The following is a 22134-nucleotide window of genomic DNA, read 5'->3' as shown; positions in this document are numbered from 1 at the left end:
CCACCCCGTTAACAAATGAGCTGTGAAATGTTTTGACTCTGGCAAAGCCAAATAAAATGAGTGTGCTAGTGCTTCAAACATATTTGTTGGTAATTCTTAGTGCCCACATCGTGGTCCACAGTCATCCGAAACCAGTGGCAACCCCGGAGTTGGCTCAACTTCAAGCGCAGCTCATGAAAGACTTGCCGAAGGTACTCGCTTCCTTGGTTTTAGTTTCTAAACCATGAAGACACTGAACTTTTTTTCCACGTCCTTTGTCTTAGATCTAACTTCAAGGAGTTGGATTATGTGGGTACATTATTGAAACATGTATTTTATCGTTTTTGAAGACAAGGCTCGCCGAAACTCGTCCGGACGACAAAAAAAGTCCAAGGGAGGGGAAGGGGTCCAACGGAAGAGGGTTTCGTTTTTTTAGTTCACTATATTTTATCAAAAACAGGCAAGAAACAACTTATCGAAGTGCTTGCCATTGTTGGTTGGTCATATGAATCTTTAAATGATGATTCACAAAAACGTATGATGAAACTAAATATATGACTTTGAGGCTTTTTCATTCAATTTGCAAAAGTCAGAATTGCGATGACAACGACAAATCTTAATATTGATTGGTAGGTTATTCTGTTCACTACGTTGGAGCAGTTCTAATCAGCTTGTTAAAAAGCAGTGAAAATATATTCTTAAGTATTCTTTGGGCCTATCATCAATATTCTGCCTCTTTAGAGCAGAATATTTTGTTAAATACTCTCAAAGCTAAAATATTTTCGGAGTCGCCTCTTATCATGAATGAACGGTTAAGGCCCATTGCAAGAAATTTTATTTTAGAAGTTAATATGTCAGAAAAAATTGAATAAAAAAAATATGTTGAACCAAAAAAGCACTTATTACACCACAGATGTATAACCAGTGCAATTCGTTAATGGATGGGTTGGTATATTAATTTTTTACTTCGGAAATAGACGGGGAATCAACGCTGTTGTTGATGGTACTTTGCTTGGAGGATGAAAAACATGATGTAACATTTTTGTCCCCAATGCTTTGTGTCCCTTATTACAATTTTGAATTCAAGAAAACCAAGAGATTAAAAATGTTCAATATAGATAATTGTTCCAAGAACCCAGAGGCACCTTGCGTTTTTTAAAGCCACACATTTGCAAAGTTCTTACACTATGAGAAAAAAAGGTGATTGAAATTCATCATCATGCCAAAATAACGTTTTGTTGTGGAGCTATCAAATATTCACCCATATATCAATGTTTATGTTTAAGGATTGGCCTTTAGATCGTTGTGTGAATTCGCATGGCGATTTTGGCCTTTGCTCTACCCACATGGGATGTGAAGACTCGGGTGGATTGCACATTGGCCTTTGTTCTTTGGCGGGTGTTCCAGGTTCCGGCTCCTGTTGCTATCAGCTTCAATGTCGGGCAACCTCAGTTCAGCAAGAATTGCTGGAGAGGCTCAACCATGTATGTGATAATATGAGTATTACTACCCTGTTGTCCAATGTGTAGAGCCAGGATATTCCTTTTAGTTTGGCTTAAGGAATACCCCCGCCCATATGATTTCTCGTGCGGCCTTGAGGCAATTAGGATCGGATCCGATGCATCAGATATGTGGCCGACCCCCGGCAATTTTTCGTAGAGGTCAAATCCTGTCACAATTATCGACCGAAATGAGGTATCCGTGGCTCTTGTCTCTCTGGATCAAGCCACGGGGTGCCAAAGATGAAGATGCAGTGCCCATTTGCGGTGCCGCTCTTATATCAACCCGTCATGCAATCACGGCGGCTCATTGCATTGTCGAAAATCACTTCGAATATTTTATTCAAGGAGGCACAAATTGGAACTGGGTGGGATTTGGAACCAAGATTTACTTGGCTGGAATCAAGATTCATCCTGGATTTGAGCAAGTCACCTTCGAGCATGACATCGCTATACTCCAATTCAAGGAGGTAAATATTCGAAAGGCATTAAGAAAAGACGATTTAGATTTGTGAGAGCAAAATTAGTGCTAAACCCAAAATTTTGCCATTTGAAGCCTCTCCAGCTATCGCCATTTTCTAATTTTTCGGTTAAATTGTCAGTTTTCCCTTTGTTTTGTGCTTTTTTTAGCTTGGAGAATAATCTGTCATTCATTGATAAGTACATTCATATGGCTTTAGTGGTATATTTTGATTACTATGTACTGTTGGCATCTTACCTCTTATCAACAAAAATGACCTTTTTGATAAACAAAGAAAATTGAGTTGACAGAGTAAAGAGGAGGCGTGCCGAATTGGTTAACACAATTTCCCTATATGCATATGAGAGGTGTGCTCGGTTCGATTCTCCTCCACGACAACTCCTCAAAAGAATTATTTAGACGCTAACCACTCTCAAAGACGGCGATCCAATTTGATATGAACTTTGAAACTAACTGTATCTTTTGTTAATCTTGTGGTGGCGGTGTAATTGCAATAAATTATGTTTCGACTCGGATTGAGCTAACGTTCAGAGCTGGGAATCCTAATTGGTGCGTCCATCAATTGCAATCAAACAAGTTTGAAAAGAAGGTACTTTTACTTGATGGCATTTTAACCCATTATAATTACAATTGTGATTGAACGTATTGACATAACTTGTCCCCAAGCACCTAGGCCTTGAGAACGGAAAGGCTAAGTTGCAAGCCTCTGAACCTCCCTTGCTGAGCTTTAACGGAAAATGCACTTGGTGGAGGAGGAGCGATGAAAACATACGATGTACTGCAATTTCGAGTATGCTTATATTTTGAACTTTGATAAGTCCTTCATAAATCTATTTCTTGAGATATTTTATCTTGATGAAGAGGCTTTTTTGATCGTATGCAATTGAAAAAGGTCTCTTTACCCAAGTTAGACCAATTAAAAGATATTTTCCTGCAAGTAAAGCATCCAACTTAGGATACAAAATAGTGCTAGGGCGAATCCGGACTCGAGTCCGAGTGCACTCGAGTCTTTTACTCGATTTTGGAGAAACTGGCCGGACTCGAGTCTTTTGAAAAGGACTGCTAGAGCTGACTTTAGTAAAAGACTCGGCGAGTGTGGCAAAAAGTAAGACAATTAAGGGAGTCCTACGATTCCGACTTTTGCCGGACTCATCCAGCACTAATACAAAATAACCTTTAGAACTGTTTGATAAAGGACATAAATAAGCCCCTTAAAGATCAATGAGGCGAAAACCGATGAAAATTGTCAGCAATTCGCCTTTTTTTCGTCTTTTATTTTAAAAACAATGAGTTCACATTTTAAAATCATGAACCCTGATGTGGAAACTTTCCCAAACTGGAACACAACTTTGGGACACGGTGAAGTGAGGTAATTTAGTTTTATTAGTTGGAAACCAGTGTGCACTCCAACACTTGGCTTGATTTTCATAGATGAGTTGCCACAAATTTTGGTCTATTTTGCACATTCTTCTGAAAGTGACCCAAGTTTTTGTATTAATATAAAAAAAAGATCAGAATTGGATGCTTTCTTTAAAACATAGGGCTATCTTTCCCAACAACAAATCTCAGCCTTTAGAATTGATTTTTTTCAGCGAGTAATCCTAACGAGTAGCATCTTCCCTGTTTGCCTACCTCCTCCCGTTTCCGTCATAACGGATTACTCGAGTCAAAGCGTTGTTATTGCTGGATGGGGTTGCATTGACGAGCATTGCCAAACAGACGATCGCCCAATTTTACTTCGGGACACCGTTTTACCCATAATTGACAACGATCTAGCTATGTGTTTGTAAGTAATTTGTCAATAGCCAAAAACTTTCATGATTGATGGCTGATAATTCTGAGGTTTCAACGAATTCATAGGTTCTTGAACGATTCCATTGAATCTGGATCCCCAGAGTACATTCCTAAGGAGACTTTCATCGTTGTGGGTGATGACTCCGGGAGTAGTGCAACTTGTTCTGGGGATTCCGGGTCTCCTGCCGTACGAGATCGAGGAGATCAATGGGAAGTAGTGGGCCTGGTCAGCTGGAGCAGAGGATGTGGTCGAAAGTTTCGACCGACTGTTCTCACCCGAGTAGAATCTTATAGTGCTTGGGTTTTGGACAGCCTCGGTCGATCCTAAATTTCTCATCATGAACTCGACAGGTGAAGAAGTGGAGAGAGAAAGCGAGAGCATGCTTGATATCCCATGGAAAAGTTGTGATGGAAGTGTAATAAACTGGTTTGAGACAAACAAGTCATTTAGCATGTGGTATAACGTAGACGCTCAGGATCAATACATCTGGATGTGTGTGTGTATGCTCTCTAAACTCGTTCCGAGTTGATACTTTCTCCCTCATAAGACCTGTGGTAGGGACAAACCGGATGGCAAACTTTTAACTTTCTGTTCAACTTTCCCGATGATCAGCTAAAATATTGGTCAACCAATATTGTTAGTTAATACTATGTGATTGAGGGTTGGTTTTAATAGGTAGGGTTCGCTCCTACCCGCCAATGACGTTTCAAACTCTAAGTTTTTTTTGTGATTTTTTTTCGACCACCAGAATTTTGGTGTTTCTATAGTGCCCCTGAAACGAAAATGACATAAACGAGAAAGGTAAATGAAAAATGTCAGTAGCATGTCGTGGCTCTAGACATGATGACCCGATGGAACCTGGTTATTGTTGCTCTTTGCGTCCTCGGAGCTGAGGTTCGAGGACGTGGAGTAGAGGAGTTCTCTCACTTATACGGAAGTTTTGATCAAGATGAATTATTAGTACGAGTTGTGAGACAGTCTCTCTTGGAAGGACAAAACGATGAGAACACTATCAGCGTATTTCAGGTAAGTGAAATCAAGGTAGTTGCGGTGAATGTCCCATGAGACCATAATGAAATTAAGAATGATCCTTGCTTTTAGTCTGAAATAAAACGGATGGTTGATTTGGTCTTGGAAGAGAAGGATGATAGCTCTCAAAACACTTCTTCAAGAACGGGAAGACAGTTCTGCGCATGTCCTGTAGCGCCTCAAGGACCTCCTGGACCTCCAGGTCAGCCTGGCTTGCCAGGACCAGCTGGAACTCCGGGTTTACCGGGGCTTCCTGGAGGAGAGGGTGCAATTGGTCCTGCTGGAACACCTGGCGCCCCCGGTACGCCAGGATCTGATGGAACTCCTGGTTCACCTGGCCCTCCTGGCCCTCCTGGACTGCCAGGTGCAGATGGGACTCCCGGTACCCCCGGCACAGCAGGAGTGGCAGGACCTCCTGGTTTACCTGGACAATCTGGGAACCCTGGCCCACCTGGACTAGCTGGCCAAATTGGTGCAGATGGAACACCTGGTCAAACTGGAGTCTATGGGTCAAATGGAGTTCCAGGAGCAGCTGGTCCTGTTGGGCCCGCCGGTACTCCTGGTGGAGCAGGAATACCCGGAGGTGCTGGTAGCCCTGGTGGTGCAGGACCTGCCGGAGCACCTGGCTCGGCTGGACCCGCGGGAGCTAATGGAGACAATGGTGACACTGGAAATCCAGGCCCTGACGGAGAGCCCGGTGGAGCTGGATCGCCTGGATCAGATGGTCAAGATGGAAGAGACGGCACTGACGGAGTTCAAGGCCTACAGGGTGTGCAAGGTGCTCAGGGTAACCCTGGGCCTGCAGGTCAGACCGGTCCTCCTGGAGTACCCGGTCAAAATGGAGTTTCTGGAGATCCTGGTGCCAATGGTATTCCGGGACAAAATGGACTTCCCGGTCCTCCTGGTGTCAATGGTGTTAATGGTGGCAATGGGAATCCAGGGGCCGTAGGGAGAGAAGGTACTGCTGGTAGTGCTGGTCTAAATGGATTAGATGGTCTTAATGGTCGAGATGGACTTCTGGGACCGGCTGGGCCGCAAGGTCCGCAAGGTCCATTTGGTGTTCAAGGTCCCTTGGGCAATCCTGGGCCTGCTGGGCAAAATGGCCCACCTGGACCTACAGGTCCTGCTGGTATTCCTGGCACACCGGCGGGTAGAAAGTAAAAGAGGACCCCACGTGAACTGAAAAAGCCGGAGCTCAAAGGCTTCAAGAAAATAATCGTTATCAAATAACTATAAAAGTTACTATTTAGCAATGGTTAAAAAACATTCCATTCAATTTTCTCGTGATACCAATACTGAAATATAATGCAGATACAAGATGACCTCATTCATACTTTCTGTAGACTGCGCTAATCCTCAGTCATTTACTTTCAAATTGTTATTGATTATGATTGTAAGAACATCATAATGTTTAGAGACTTCCTTCCCACTGCTGGAAATGTGATCTCCATGAGTTCAAGACAAAAATCTGCAATCCATATTCAACTCTATATTCATATAACTTCTGATCAATCAATTGTAAAGTTGGAGATCTGGCTAGGCCTTAAATGTGGGTCTGATCTAGAATTTTGCCACAAAATTTGTTCATGTCTGATTTATGTCCTGCTACAAAACCAACGCCTACACATGCTTTACGCTAATTCGAAGTGAACAAATTTAGCAATGAAGGAGCTCGAGGAATAAGAGAAGAGCACCATTTTGTTCTAGCTCACCTGGATATGCGTTGACATCATACATGTTTTCATATAAAACATCGTTTTAGCAAAAAAAAGAAACATTCTGATACTCGTACCAGAAGAACACATATTTCAAACTTACTACCTCGTCACATTTGGTTTGTTAACTGAAAAACTTGGTTAGCAAAAGATGAGACTACTTGAGTAAGTTTGGTCATAGTTTATGAGTACTTGAAACTGATGCTCCTGATGTGTCTGGTTGAAGTTTGATTGGCAAAAGATGTGGAAACGAAGGGGCAAAATGCATTGTAAAAAAAGACATGTGAATGTTGGGTAATATGGCCAAAAAAGAGCCTCAAAGTCCTGAAGTTTTCTTAGGCTACTCGTCCTTCAACAATAATTTAAAATTCACCCGAACAATCAGAGATTATCTCGTACAGAAGTACTCCTTGGCTCCTTGCAAACTCAAGAATTGTTGCGTATGCCAACAAAAATCCTAAGGAATGATTTTTACTTTTCTCTCTCATTACGATTATATACAGGGTTTGGCATTTTTAAAGCAAATTGTCACATGTGACGAGTCTTGGATGTCTTTTTACACACCTGAGTTGCGGTCACAAAGTCAGTAGTGGCTTCCAAAAGGTTCCAAGGCCCCAGTCAAAGCCAAGGCTACCAAAAGTGACAAGAAGATCATGTTCATTCTTTTCTTTGACTATGAGGGTCCAATTTACCAGCATTATGTTGCCCAAGGTGTCACTGTTAATTCCTCATACTACTGCCAAGTCTTGAGAATATTTTTAGGGCATCTCAAGCGGAAAAGACCGGAAAAAATTGCAAATGGATGGCTTCTTCACCAAGACAATGCCCGTCCGCATACAAGTAGAGAAACCCAGGATTTCATGACCAAGAAAAAGATCAAATTATTGGAGCATCCACCTTACTGTCCAGATATGGCAGCATGCGACTTCTGGGCTTTTCCCCAGATCAAGAAGAGCCTTGCAAGTCATCGTTTTGGGTCTCAAAATGAGCTGGAATTGGCCGTACAGGGGGTGATAAGACAGCTCTCAGAGAATGGCCTGTTATTTGTGTTTGAGAGTTGGGTTAAAAGATGTAATAAGTACATTGAAATTGGAGGTGAATATGTCGAAAAATCCTAAAAATAAAGTTTGCTCTATCTTTTACATTTCAAGAGCTATTCCTAAAGTACCGGTATAAGTGACACAGCCCTCGTATATGATTTCCTTTTTGTCTTTCATTTTCATTTTGCATTTCTTCCAACTCACGTTATCATGTTGGAGCTTGGCCTCTGTAACATTAAGAACTATCTATGTCTTCTTTAACTTGCTCAGGTCCTGGTGAAAACAAGCTCTTGCTGACACAGAACCTGAGGAATTACATACATGTTCATGAAATTGTTAATATATTAAGATGTTAACTCAAAGATTAAATGCCGACATTAGCCAATCATGATCAAAGTGTTCCTGAAAAAAATATATATATTCATCTATAATCTATCTACCTGATGGATGCTACAGCATATTTCGTTTAAGGAGCAGAACCATATTTCCCACCTGTGAAGTATAACCACAAAGATTACCAACTTACCAAGTAATGAGATGACTTAAAAATGCAAACGCGAAAAGACTGAGAAATCACGAAACGACCCCTGAGCGTAAGGTTAGTCCGGATTGCTTATCCTAAATTGTCCAAGTTGTTTATTACAAGGTGATTATTTACGTCTTACTTGCAGAGCATCGCTTCAATGAGATGGAAAGGCTAGACATTTTAGTGTGAATGGATAATTGCTAAAGATTGCACGAAATAATAGAAAAGATACTCAAGTTTGCCATTCATTTTCGTAACGGATTGTAAAGCTCAACCGAGAGAAAAAAGTAGTTGATAACAATCCAGCAGCAAACTTATTTCGTAAATTTCAACCTCAAAACCGGTCCCCACGTATAACTGGTTTACTGGCTTTCAAATTGTGCTTGCGCTTAGGCGGTAGTTTGCGTGGAGAAAATTGAACAATTTGATGGAGTTTGCCCTCGGTCGGTCGTTTCCCTATCCGTCAATGGCCGAGCAAAAACCGGTCTGCCCATGTCTTCCTATCTCCGCGTCGACTTTTCCTTTCATTTTGAGCCAGGAAATCATTGGTTGACCACCAGTCGTTCGGTGCGACTAGAAGGCAAGACCAATGCAGAAAAATAATGTTAATGCCTTTTGGAATGTGCTCTAAAGTATTCGTGATATTGTTGGGTCTTTACCTCAGGCCAATTGATAGTCGAGGGCTGGAACACAATCTTGATGGTGCCAACTTACCCTTTTTGATAAATAACTTCCAGGATGTTCAGTTTACCGGCAGATCTGGTTGCAATACAACATTCTGCGATGTAATTGATGACGAGGACACTATGGATCTTTTGATCTTGGTAAGTTAGCGAAACAATCCTTTGGCGAGGTGAATTAGCCTCAATTCCTCATATTACTCTTTGTCTTCAGAATCGGTTAGAGGATCTGATTGACTCATCATTAGCTCAACGGGTGGAGACATCTGCCAGACAAGCGAGGCAATTTTGTGCTTGCCCTGCAGGCTTGATGGGATTTCCGGGAGTATCAGGAACCCCTGGATTGCCAGGTCCTCCTGGAAATGATGGGCTACCGGGAGCAAGAGGGCCGCCGGGCAAACCTGGACCTCCTGGAAAAGATGGACCCAATGGAATTCCGGGGAAAAATGGCATTTCCGCCCCGCCAGGACCAGCTGGTATGCCTGGCGTGGCAGGACTACCCGGACCGCCAGGTGCAGCAGGAAGTGCTGGATCCCAAGGGCCTCCAGGAACCGACGGAATGGCTGGTGCTATTGGCTCAATCGGAGTACCTGGCCAGTCTGGGACTCCTGGATCAAATGGAATGAATGGTATAAATGGAGGAGCAGGTGATCCTGGTCCAATGGGAAGTCCAGGTCCTTTCGGTCCCACTGGTGTTGCCGGAATCAATGGCCCCCCTGGCCTGGCTGGGCCAAATGGAGCATATGGCCAACCTGGTGTTAGTGGACTTGCAGGAACTCCTGGACTGGCCGGGGAAAATGGTGCCCAAGGCGCTATGGGCCCCGTAGGCCCACCTGGCGTTGATGGGAAAGACGGAAAAGACGGTAAAGATGGCATCGACGGAATACAGGGAGAGGCAGGAATCAAAGGATCAGCTGGCAACCCTGGAATACCTGGTCGTGTGGGATCCCCAGGAATTGCTGGATTCAATGGTCCCAATGGAACACCTGGTATTAACGGACTTCCTGGACAAAACGGGGTTGACGGTTTAATGGGGATTCCTGGCAATGCCGGTATACCTGGTAACCAAGGATCAAGAGGCGCACCTGGAGGACCAGGACCTGATGGAAACCCTGGTAGAGACGGCTTAGATGGCAGACCAGGTCTGCAAGGACCGAATGGACCTATTGGAGTGTTTGGCTCTATAGGTCCCACTGGCGGGGTGGGCCCACAAGGGCCTGATGGAGTCGTCGGGCCTAGAGGGCCACCGGGCCCACCCGGTACTCCTGGAGAATCTTCTTAAATATTTGGAGTGTTCCAATACTCAAATGGCCTACCTGAAGCCGTACATATTGACATACTCTTATAGATGTACCTTAATTATCATCTCGAACCTATAATATACCAATTGATGTTTTGCTGTAAACCATCGACCATTATTTTTTAGCGTGTTTCTAGGGATGTGTTCAGTTGCTAAATATTCGACTGATTTTTTGTAATTCAAGTTGAGGCGAAGATGAGTGTATATCTATTGTAACTTTATTCGTAAAAATCGGCCACCCACAGGAGTTCAATGAGTTCAATGTACACCGACCAAGAGCAGAGAGCGCATAAGGCAGTTATCATACGACGGAACAATATATCTAGAACTCTACTCAACCTTTTGATCAAGTGCAGATTCCATTTCCAACAGTTTGGGACCTTTTTATTTACCTTTGTGCAACTTCATCAGATGACGGATTGAATTTCCATTCAGAACCTATTAGCAGTTTTTCTTTTACTTTGGATTTCACTGGCTTTACTAACCGTTGCAAAGAATGTCATCCTCGGTATAGTTAAGTTGAAAGATTTTTATTTGTAGAGTTGTTACCATATAAACTGTATGCAACATTATATCGAAGCCAAATTCAATTCTCTTTTTTGCCATGGGAAAGTCTGCAAAAAAGAGAGATGCAATGAGCTTGATCCGACCCAAATTTACTTTGTGAAGAAAATCGCCCTCAGCTGCAAGAAAGCAATAGGCTTCAGAAAAGAATGAATTGCTTAAATGACAGTCCTAATGTCGAAAATTGCAAGGAAAAAGTTGAAATTCGTTGTAAACTTAAAAGATAACGTAGTAAATACAAATGGGCGACTAAATTTTGCACCTGGTAAAAATGCAGAAAAGAGGCTAAAACTGCCTTTTTCCCACTCTTACAATTCTTTTGCATTATTAAAACTTTTTTAGTATTTTCCCCTTTTTGCGAATTTTCAAAGCTTTTTTTCCGAGTTTTCTCAACTTCAAAAAAGTGTTTTGCCTTTTCCGAGGTCCACTCATAGCATTTCAAAAAGTATAATTGTAACTATCCAAAAGTGGCCAATTAATGGGTTATCGACCTTCAAAGTGGCCATTGAATTTTTTGTTCCTCTTTCTCTCTAATCAACCGAAGGAATTTGTTGTTTTGAGGGCAATCTTCCGAGGTACTGCCCAATACCGAAAGGTTATATCATCTAGCAAAGAAACAGATAGTCAACTCTAACATCTGTGGTTGTCCTTTAGTGAAATTAAAGATGTTCTTGGCTTTGAATTTTGTCTTTCCAAAGCCTTATAGCATTTCGAACCATGAGTAGAATATCCTTTATTGAATATTTGGATGAACCAAAAGACCTAATTCAGAGCAAAATTATCAAGGTGTTTGTTGACGGAGTATTATATTTCAATGTTTATGTTTCCCTCCTTCAACAATAATTGACTATCCCTTGTAGGCAAAAAAATCTTCAATTCCTTGGTTTTTGAGGTTTTTTTTGTAAAGATTTGTCCAATGGGTTGCATTTCACATATCTACTGTTGGTATATTTTACATTTTGGCAAAAAATACCAATTACATAGGCCAGGTGAATGCGTAGAATGAAGTATGAGGCAATCATCCAGAAATATTGGTCATTTGGGTTTGAGGAAAGTTAAGTGCAATGAGTAACGCCATTACAATTTTTACCACGACTTGCTCATTTTGGCCCAAAAAACCGGAACACTAATCCACTCCTTGCTTTGAAGAACGACGACTGCTAAAGGCCGCCTATTCGTGCCAAGTGGCTCAGAAGTCTGGAGGTTTTTGGCCTCAAATTTACGTTGTCCTTTGAAACCTTCTTGTGAACAACCTTTTATCAGCAAAAAAAAAACACGTCAAAACGAAGGGAACAAGCCCGAACATTATCATTAGCCAATGGCATTGTATTTCACTAATTCATCGCGAAAAGGCTGTGGGCAAATGGAATTTAAACAATAAGTATCACAAAATATATTGAATGAGAAGTGAGAAGTGCCTTGTCGACAGTCGAAAGCGGGAGCTAATCGGTTAGATTCTCGTTCAAATTATTCGGAATCACCCTCGTAATCGGGCTCGAAGCTGGCCTCATCCTCAAATCGAGACCGAGTACGCTCCAACCGTGCATTTTTCCGGCTCTCTCGTGGAGGAGAAGATGAAGGATGGCCATTGCCATCGGGCTCTTTTCTCGCTGATTCTCGCTCCCTGTATGAGGATTTGGGCTCCTCTACTTTCGGGTCTCTGCGTTTGTCGCGCGACTTTGAAATGGATTTGGGCTCATCTCGTTGACGATCAGGAGATTGGCGAGATTTTCCAACGTTGTTCCTCGCGCTTTTCGAACTACTGGAAAGAGGAACATCCAACCCTTGATTAATTCCCTAGATATTAAAACGTATAAGTCGGGCATGACTTTTCTTTTCATTTGAACGATTGAGGATTGCATTCCCTGCAGTGAGTAAAAATTCAGTGAAATTAATGAATAAATGATACGCATCTGAATTGTATCGATGAAAATGGATGGGCTCAGTATTGTTTGAATGTTAATTTTTGAACACTTTTAAACCGAATCCAACGGAACTATACAAGACCATGACAGGCAAATAAGTGGAACCACTTGAAAGACTCCTACGGAAGTTCCAACTTGATTGACAAGGATGTTTCAATCGGGCACACGGTACTTATTTTGTTTTTAGGCTTGTTTAATCTATGCTATCATGATTTTTGTTCCCACGTTTCGATGTGAAAAAAGCGAAAGGAACTTTTCTCATTTCATCAAAAAAAAAATCAATTTTCCGTCAGAAAAGAATAATGAGTCGCTTAAAACAAGCTTAAGGAAGCGTAACTCGACAAAAATATTCAATTGACATTATCTAGCAACATGTATGTGCACTCTATTTACATTTCATGAACATAGAGAAGCTCATTATTGGTTTATTTCTCCAATTTGAATGGCCCAATTTTCATCAAGATTGACCATCTAATGCCTCACCAGACTGGACATTTCTTAAAAGAGTGATAATGATGCATGCGCTCAAGGAGAGGTTGTGAAAAAAAAACTTTAACGATCAATGTTAATGAAAAGGTTTTGGACGGATCTTCAAGTTCATTTTTAAGATTCCTTGTGCTTTCCTGACATTACAAAGTGTCATTAAAAGCCTTTGTGAATGTCAGTGATCGTGTTAAAAAAAACATATTTACAAGCAACATAAGAACCGTGGGCATATATATTTGGAACGGAATATGTCGACGCGTCTAACCCACTGAGTTTGACTTTTCTCCAGACAATGGCAGGCATTTGATTATACATACCTGCGGTTGGTGCTTTTGGGCGATTCTCTTCGTCGCGGCGGCGATGCTGTTTTGCCACCCTTGGAGCTACTTTTATCCGTTTCTCGACGAGATCGCGAGCTGTTCACGTCATTGGAGAGACGCTTATGAGGTCGAGCTAAAGAAGGTTCCTCACGACCTTTCCGCCCACTGTTATCTTCCCGATCCTTGGAGCTGGCTCGGTGTCGAGTCGTGTCCCATCGCTCAGGAGATCGAGTTTTTCTTGAAGCACTCCCTTCTGGAACTGCTCGACTACTTCGAGAGGAACTCGGGTCAGGCTTCTTGGCCGGGATCGGTCCCAATCGATCTTTGACGGACTTCCGCCGAGGTGGTTCGTCCAAGATCTTGGTGCCGCTCAACTCCATGAGCTTGCTTGCTATCACAGGCGATAAGGACCTTTGGGGACGATCTCGGCCTGCTTCTCGTCGACCTTGACCTCGACTCGGAGACCGAGCAATGGTCACCTTGATGTTGTCGTAGTCGTGAATGGCCGGGGGTGATGGGGATCGATCGGAGTGAGTCTCCCCGATTTTTTGCCGGAGAAGCATCAACTCCTTCTTGAGTTCGGCGTATTTCTTCTCCTTCTTTTTCTTCTTCTTCTTTTTGTTGCCATCGTCCGAATCCGATCCGGAATGGTGGCCTTTGGATTTCTTTTTTGTTTTCTTCTTTTTCTTCTTCTTTTTGGACGACTTGTCCTCATCGGATTTGTCCCCGGTCATGGCATCCTCGCCGTCTTCATCCTCCTCGTCCTCGTTGGTGGGACCCGAGGGTGGTTCCTTGTCATCATTTTGGGGCCTGGTTTTCAGCATGGCTCGCAAGTCACTATTGGCGTCCTCTTTACCATCGTCATCATCGGTGTGAATCAAATCCCATTTCGATTTTGGGTCCTCTTTCTTGTCTTCGAGCTCACCCTCGCTTATGGGATCGGACAGGGCTTCTTCAACTTTGGAGCTCATTACCGACGACATGGTTTCCTTTTCGGGGGGCAATTGCTGATCGTCATTGAAGCCGCTCTTTTCGAGCTTGTCGAGCTTGTCGAGCTTGTCGAGCTTGTCGAGCTTGTCTCGGGGCTCGATTGGTTTGGGTGAGATTGTATGCAGGTCTTGATCTCCTCTTGCCCCTGGTTGACTGTCTTCCATCTTGTTAGAGTCGCTGTCTTCTTTGGACTTGGATTTGACCCTTTTGGTCTTCTTTTTTTTCTTCTTCGACAAGTTCTCCAAATCGGTCTCTTCTCCAGAATCTCCTTTCCGCTTCCTCTTCTTTCTGTCTTTTCTCTTTTTGTCTCCATCTTCGGATTCCTCCTTGGCGACTTCAGACGGCGGAACAGGCTCATCCACATGACGGAAATGCTCACGTTCGGCCAGGGGAACTCGCTCCGCAGACGGATAGTCGGATCTTCCCGGCATCTTCGAATGATCTCGACGATCTCGACTGTTCTCACGAATCTGTTCTTCGTAACGGCGCTCCCGATCGTCGCGTTCATGGGATCTGAGAGGCTCCGGCATTCGCGCTGATCTATGTCGATCTGCTTCAAATCGGCGATCTACTTCCAACATGTCCACTCTGGCCCGGGAAAAATCACGAAGGTCTCTGTCATCCGGGAAATGATGTCTTCGTCCGCCCCTTTCATCTCTGAACCGTTCGTCTCTTGGGCGCTCCTGTCGCCGATGTGAAGAGGAGTGCTCATATCGGCGATCCTCTCTCAAATGCTCTGGTATATGTTGTCGATATCCCAAATCGTGCTCTGGCTCAGGACTGAGACTTGGAGTTCGGTTATCATGGCTCTGGGACCGTCGAGGGCGGGATGATGCATGACGAGGTTCGTCATGGTCTCGTCCACCTCGTTTGGGCTCCCCACGCTCAAGCGGTGAGCGGTGACGTGGAGCAGCTTTGGGATCATTATGACGTTCTCTATGGCGGGGATGCCTCCGATCCCGGGGATCATAGGTCCGTTTGTATGAATCGACACCTCGAGGAGATCGGGTTCGATCATGTGGAGACGGTGGTCGTAGAGGTTCCCGTGAAGCTCGGCGCTCAGGGCTGAACTGCCGATCGCGAGATGGAAGTCGGTGTGTTGGGTGTGGTGGGGGTGGGGTTCTTGGACCATCTGGCACAGCCCCCATACTCGGTGATCTGGGACTTCGAGTGCCTGGTGCTGGTGGCGTGTTGCTTGGATTCATTAGAGGGGGCGGAGTTCGAGGCCCGCGCGGGGATCGCTTCAGCAATTCCCGATGAGGACTCCGTGGAGCCAAGGGTGACCTCCTGCCAGGGGATCTGGAACGGGGTGGACTCCTCCCGTTGTAGGGAGACCTCGGCCTGGATCCATATCCCGGGGAATGAGGACGTCGATAATGGGCAGGAGGCGATGGAGGTCGACGGGGATAACGGTGAGAGGAGCGTGCAGAACCTCCGTATCGCCCAGGAGGCGAATATGAGCGGGGGGAGTTGCGAAGCCGCCCTTTTTGTCGATCTTTTCGCTCCATGATGGCTTCGAAAGCAGCCAAAGGGTCGACGATGTACCCATTTTCTTTCTCAATGCGACCCCCACCTCTACCACGATGGTGCATACCATGGCCGTGTCGTGATGGATAAGGGTATTGAGACTGCCCATGGTAACCCGGAGCTGATGAATAATGGGCGCCTTGAACTGGATATAAAGCAGGTACGGCTGTTGACGAAGGCAACTCAAATCCAGGTGGCGGGAGGGATGTATCCGGGAGAGGTACAGCCCTGGATTTGGGTTGCTCCTCCACAGGGGTTTGAGAGGGACTTCGGCGTCTTCGAGGAGATCGGGATGCCGATCGTCCCACGGGATCTTGAGCAGAGGGGCTTGTGCTAGCAGGTGTGCCTTCAATGGCAACGTTTTCCGAGGAAATCGCGTTTGTGATGTTCGGGGTCTGACTGGGGGAGGTACGTTCAGTTTCAAGTGGAGTCCCCGGAGATTTGGTCTCGGGGTCGAATCCAGGAACAGGCCCTTCTGACTCCATGGGGTCAATCTGAGGCGACGCTCCCGTGGAGGACATACCTGGAGACATGCCGTACACTGGGGATGGCTTCAAGCCTGCGACGGTGTCGAAATCGTTTTGGCCCGGCAATTTGATGTCCGGGAGCGTGGGTTTCTGCGACGATTCGTGCACATTTCGCTGCAACAAGTTCGATGCCGCTCCCATGGAGTTTTTGAACTTGTTCACTTTGTCCCGTTTCCCTCGCCACGGGATGAGTTCATCGGGCGAGTTCTTGGACTTTCCACACACAGGACACGTGTTTTCCTCGGATTCGATGAGGGCGTTCCTTGCACACTCGTCGCACATCTCGCAAGCGCACTCGGGCATCATAATACAGTCCCGCAGAAGATCCTTACAAACCGGACAGAGAAGATCTTCGGGGATCTTGACCTTGGGCGTCTCGGTTTGGTTCGAGTCTTCGTTCTCCCACATGGGTTTGTCGATTTTCTTCTCCACATAAGCTCGCTCCTCAAGTTCGTTGACCATGAACAAACCTAAGACAAGAGAAATGGGACACATGAGAGGTTTATAGGGAGACTAGTACTCGCAGCATTGACAGAAAAAAATTTGATAAAATTTATCATTTAAAACCTCATGTCGCCACATCTAAAATTGCTCGGAAGGTGTAAAACTTGAGGATCAATAAGAATTTGAACTATCCGGCCAAGTGAAGCACTTGAATTCGATCAAGTCCTCATTAAATTCTGTCTTTCAAGGCACTCAGGAACATAATGTTTTGGATCAGAATGCTCAAAAATATTTCTATTTTTCAATAAAAGTTCACAACTACCGAACTATACCGATTTCAGGTTTCTTCTTAAAGGCTCCTGAAGACAGGTTGGACAGAGACAAGAGATTTGTTAAGAAGTCTCATGTTATGAAACTTCCCACGGTACCAAAATGTTGTTAGATAACTTTCTGCTATACTAAATCCTGGGTTGGGACAAAGCTCATGGATGCTTTTGAAGACGTACAGTATCAGATATCTTTCGTACCTTCTCTGAACACTGCACAGTCCCAACTTTTTTAGCCTCTCCCAATATGAGAGCACTCTCATATCTCCAATGTTCCTAGTAAAACATCTTTGGACCTGCTCGAGCTTTTGCAAACCTGCTGAGCTAATTGGAGCCCAAATGGGAGAGGCATATTCAAGATGCGGCTGAACAATCGACTTGTACAGAGTTAGCATCATGACACTATCTCTGGACTTAAACGTGCAATATATCCAACCACACATTTGAAAAGCTTTACTCACCTTCAACTGGATATGCTCATCGAACTTTCCATTATTTTGGAGGACTACACCTAAATCTTTCATAGATGAGACCTGCTCAATATCTTTACCTCCATTATCTACGAGTGGAGTATTCAAAGGAGTTGACCCGAAGGTCATTGAGCGGAATTTCATTCCGTTCAGGGCCATATTGCTCTCAGTTACCCAAGAGTAGATTCGATTTAAGTCCTTTGCAAGGCTACTGGAATCTTGGCCATTCCTACCAGAAACTAACTTTGTATCGTCAGCATAAGAAGAGAGACTGGCAGTGATACTAAGCTTTTGAAGCGGGGCAACGAAAATTATAAACAAGAGGGGCCCTAAGATCGAACCCTGGGGAACACCTGACTTGACATCATGTATGTCACTAAGGGATCCCACAACCTTTACAATTTGCCTCCTATCCTGAGTGAAGCTTGATATCCAATTGAGAACCTTGCCTTGGATTCCAATGTCATGAAGTCTATTCAACAAAAGGCCATGATCTACTATATCAAAGGCCTTGGCAAAATCAAGATAGACAACATCAACTGACTCATGCCTTTCCAGTCGCTCAATGACCTGCCCTAAATGCTCAATCAGTTGGGTAACCGTGCTAAAATGTGCTCGGAACCCGTGTTGGCTGGGAGGAAGGACTTTATTGATCTCAAGAAATTTAAAAAGTTTTAAAACTTTAACAAGTTTGAAGGTTTTCTCCGAGGGCGGGATTCGAACCCACGCCATCAAGGGAACCATATCGTGGCTCTATCGGATCCATTAGACCACTCAGCTACCATGGTTCTTTTGTTCCAAACAATGGGACATTTTACTCAACGGTGAAGTTTTTCTATTTGAAGTCTGACTAAGAACTATGTGCAAATGATCAAGAGTGCTTCCAGAAAAAGACATAGATTTTGATGAACTGGCAACAAAATGCTAGGTACGCACGGTATTGATTCCAAAGTATGCATTTTCAGTGTGTTGGAAGTGACTTTATATAACATTTTGAGGTAAAATAGCACCATGCAAGTTAAAAAAATAATTGATTGAAGTGTCTGAGACCGTTAATGAATTCAATGTGTTAATTAACAAGCAATTGGTAGCTAATTTTGACCAACTCAACGTGCAATTGCTGAGACGCGGCTTTATTTAAGATCATGAAACTTGAACTGAAAGTGCAACACTTCGATTTGATGATTCCGATATGCTATATTCTTGATCAGATGTATCGTTAGGTATATTCTTAGTGGCAAAATGTGCTTTTTCTATCTACAGCGGGCTTTTTCCATAAAACAGAAGTTGTTCTTTTTGATTCGTTGATATAAAAAAAAAAAAACATAACAAATACCCTTAAGAGCATAATTGAAAGTTTCTTTACAGCAATTTCTACACAATGCCACAATATCCCCTAGACATCAGATCACCTCATCTCCCGAAAGGTCAACAGTTGAAGTGAAAATCTCCACCCAAGATCTTTACAATAGTGACGGTTGTTTTCATTCGTACATCTTAAAGTTTGCTGAGATTTGTACACGTCCGCCTAAAGCGACAATCTGACAAATTAAAGTTATAAAATCATATTTGGGCACTGTTGCGAGAGAAATGGTGAAAAGATAGTGGGGGTAATTAATAAACGAGACAATGGATCTTTGTTCAATCTTTAACACCATGCGCCCCTAACACGTACCGTCAAAGCCCAGTGTATTAACAAAAAGCAACGCCATAAATCTATGACAGCATGTTTTAAAGAATACTGAATCCACTTCTTTGAATGGGACACTAAAATGTCCCATTAAAAAATAGCTAGAACGAGCTCTCGGGGCCAGCGTGTTCATAGCCAAGGTAACCATACGATTAATATGCTGCAACAGGCCTACCTTGCGGGTTGATTTTAGCGCCGGGCGTGTCTTTGAGGGCGGGCTTGAGGAAACTCCGAGGAATCCCCGTGGTCCGCTTCAACTCACTCCCCAAGAAGCCGGTCTTGGTATTGGGACACTCACTGACCCAATGACCGGGCAAATTGCACTTGATGCACCGATAAGTGGCGGGCGGGAACTTGCTCGGATAGTTGGCCCGCCCGCGCAATTTCAGCCAGTTCTTCTGATCGTACATCTCCGTCGAATTGGACATCATTGCACTTAATTTGTCGTCCTCCGAGCGATCATCGCCCGCACTGTGCGAGAAGCTCAAGGTGGAGCCGGTCCCGCCCCCACTGAGATTCATCTGCGGGGCCAACTTCTCCTCCTCCCACACCTTCTGGTGACCCGCGGGCAAAGGTCGGCGCACGATGATCAAGGTGGAATTCTTGGCAATCAACTGATCTTCGGACTCAAAGGGCTTGTTGTCCTGTTGGTTGATGACCTCGAGGTCAAAGTCCGTGACCCGACCGAGCCGCTTGAGCCGCACAATGGCTCGCTTCAAGTCCAAGACCGAGATATGAAACCCATCACAAGGCAAAGCCGTGTGCTCCAAGTCATTTTTGAACTTGAACCGCACCGACATCTTGAGGGCGGGACGGTGGCGGCCAATCAACACAACCTCACACCCGCCAATCAATCCCGGGCCTAGCTAGAAGCTACTCGTTAATCCTGGCCGATACTCATCCAATGACTGACTGACCCCCTGGACCTAGGAAGGCATCTGGAAACGGAGATCCTGGGTTAAGGGCAAAAGATCGAGCGATTAGTCCGAGTTGTTCTGGGAGCACCCACCCACGATTTATTAAGGATCACGTATCGAAAACGAGGCGGAATTTGGAACGGTTCAAACAAGGATCAACATGAAATAAGTCTGATCAGAATGAGCTTTCTATAATAATACCAAGCCAGCGGGTGGGTCGTTGGTCGTGTTGAGAGTGAGTAATCCGTGATCCGGCGAATGAAACGCCTTCAACCAATTGGACCGGATAACAGATACTTATGTGGAGTATGACGAGGACGAGGACGAGGACGAGGACACTCACTCAATCCCCGAGGCCGACAGGTATCGAAGTATGACCCGGATACAACCAGCCGTCCATGGGTTTGAGATGGACTGGTTCATCCGAAGAGGATCGGATTTCCAGTCCACTCACAGGTTCACAATGGTGAAATTGGGCCGGAGCTCCGCCACCGGTTAGGCAGTGGTCCAGGCTGAGCCTGAGGCCGGACAATAGAGGATGGGCGATACTCTCGGGGGCAGCCGGATGGGCCGGGCGAGCAGCGGGGTGAATGGTGGGCGGGTTAACCCGACACAGTGTTCTCCGCTTTCGGTCGGTCGGAAGGTAGTACACAATGTGGACGAGGTCAACGATGCGGTCCAAGCCAGAAGCACGATCGAGGCACAAATTGTAGTGTGTCCACAATAAAAGCGGCAAAAAAGCGTCCATATCAAGCGGAGGAATGAAAAAACAGTCGATCGAAGCCCAATTTCAGCATCTAAATTTTCATACACATTGAAATGTAACCTACCGCTCTAATTAAAAGACGCTTTGATTATCTATTTTTAAGTTATCAAACTATTGCGTTTGAGCTTCACACTTCAAGTGCTTTCAAAACTGATGGCAAGTACCAGTCACTTCTTCCCGAAGTTTTTAAAGATTTATGTTTATCGCCTTTTAGGCTGGAGGTATGATGAATCAGAATATTAAGTCATTTTTAAATGTATTCAGTGCCACGGTCCAAAAGCGCGAAACTCTCTTAAAAACGCCAGATACGGAAGCACTGAATTTTGCAGGAGGAATAGATGGGCGCAGCTGACGCTGCGTTTCATGTCAGGTCTGCCAGCTTTGGGTAAAAGCCCCAGCGTTGCATTGGCCAGACGGCGCTAGACTAGAGGGCTAGTCAGAGAAGCGACACTCACGAGATTTCTGAGATTTTTTTGGCTNTGCCAGATGGCTAAATTCATAGCCAAATTTCTTCGATTTGGGCTAAGTTGAGACCCTTGTGGCTATAACAATTTGAAGTGGCTAAATGGCTAAATTTGGGCTAAATTTGATCATGAACTGTTTTAAATAAAAGTACTCAGTATAACTGCTGGACATAACAGCAACTTCTACATTCTTAACATTTTTTCTAGGGACTTCAACTAATTCTTTACCTTAGTCTTTACTTTAGTCTTTACTTGAGTCGTTACTTGAGTCTTTACCTGAGTCATTACCTGAGTCTTTACCTGTGTCATAATTTGAGACTAAATTTTTATAGAAGTGCTGGACCTAACAGCAGCTTCTCCAATCTTGACACTTTCCCTCCCTAGGGACATCATCTGAGCCTTTACCTGAGCCTTTACCTGAGTCACTTTTGCCTATAAATTGAGATACAGGTGAACAATATGTTATCAGTTATCAGATCAAAGTCTTCACAACAACTTGACCTGGATTAAACCATTCTTCAGATCTGCGCTCTTTAATCAGTTTTGGGATCATCAAAAATCAAAATTCAAGATGAAGTTCTAGATGAAGCCTTCAAACTTGGTGATCGTAAAAATATATAATAAAACTTATTATAATGTACATTAGTCTAGACTTTTTTTATTGTATTGGAATG

At 44.2% G+C, this 22134-nt stretch overlaps 3 protein-coding genes across 4 annotated transcripts; 2 read left to right on the top strand and 1 right to left on the bottom strand.

Annotated features, from left to right (window-relative positions):
* Positions 1–4114, top strand: LOC131884195 (serine protease 27-like). Its single transcript, XM_059231894.1, has 5 exons — positions 1–191; positions 1266–1463; positions 1529–1948; positions 3552–3745; positions 3820–4114. The coding sequence occupies exons 1-5, from the start codon at positions 57–59 to the stop codon at positions 4079–4081; spliced, it is 1209 nt and encodes a 402-aa protein (XP_059087877.1). The 5' UTR covers positions 1–56; the 3' UTR covers positions 4082–4114.
* Positions 4115–4254: 140 nt separating this feature from the next.
* LOC131889432 (collagen alpha-1(I) chain-like) lies at positions 4255–10228 on the top strand. The gene is made up of 4 exons (XM_059238532.1): positions 4255–4780; positions 4856–5940; positions 8603–8888; positions 8959–10228. Exons 1-4 carry the CDS (start codon positions 4595–4597, stop codon positions 10024–10026), a joined length of 2625 nt encoding a protein of 874 aa, XP_059094515.1. The 5' UTR covers positions 4255–4594; the 3' UTR covers positions 10027–10228.
* Positions 10229–11913: 1685 nt separating this feature from the next.
* LOC131893500 (E3 ubiquitin-protein ligase RBBP6-like) lies at positions 11914–20894 on the bottom strand. 2 transcript variants are annotated; one of them, XM_059243559.1, is made up of 3 exons: positions 19489–20894; positions 13337–16853; positions 11914–12367 (listed from the first exon to the last, which is right to left on the bottom strand). In XM_059243559.1, exons 1-3 carry the CDS (start codon positions 20111–20113, stop codon positions 12076–12078), a joined length of 4434 nt encoding a protein of 1477 aa, XP_059099542.1. In that variant the 5' UTR covers positions 20114–20894; the 3' UTR covers positions 11914–12075. The 2 variants fall into 2 exon arrangements, with proteins under 2 accessions (XP_059099542.1, XP_059099533.1); XM_059243550.1 differs by having other exon boundaries at positions 11914–12370; positions 19489–20892.
* Between the last annotated feature and the right edge of the window lie 1240 nt (positions 20895–22134).

This window comes from Tigriopus californicus, chromosome 1, assembly GCF_007210705.1.
Source record: "Tigriopus californicus strain San Diego chromosome 1, Tcal_SD_v2.1, whole genome shotgun sequence".
NCBI classification, from domain to species: Eukaryota; Metazoa; Arthropoda; class Copepoda; order Harpacticoida; family Harpacticidae; genus Tigriopus; species Tigriopus californicus.
The sequence above is the reverse complement of the archived record's forward strand: the minus strand, read 5'-3'. Positions and strand labels throughout refer to the sequence as shown.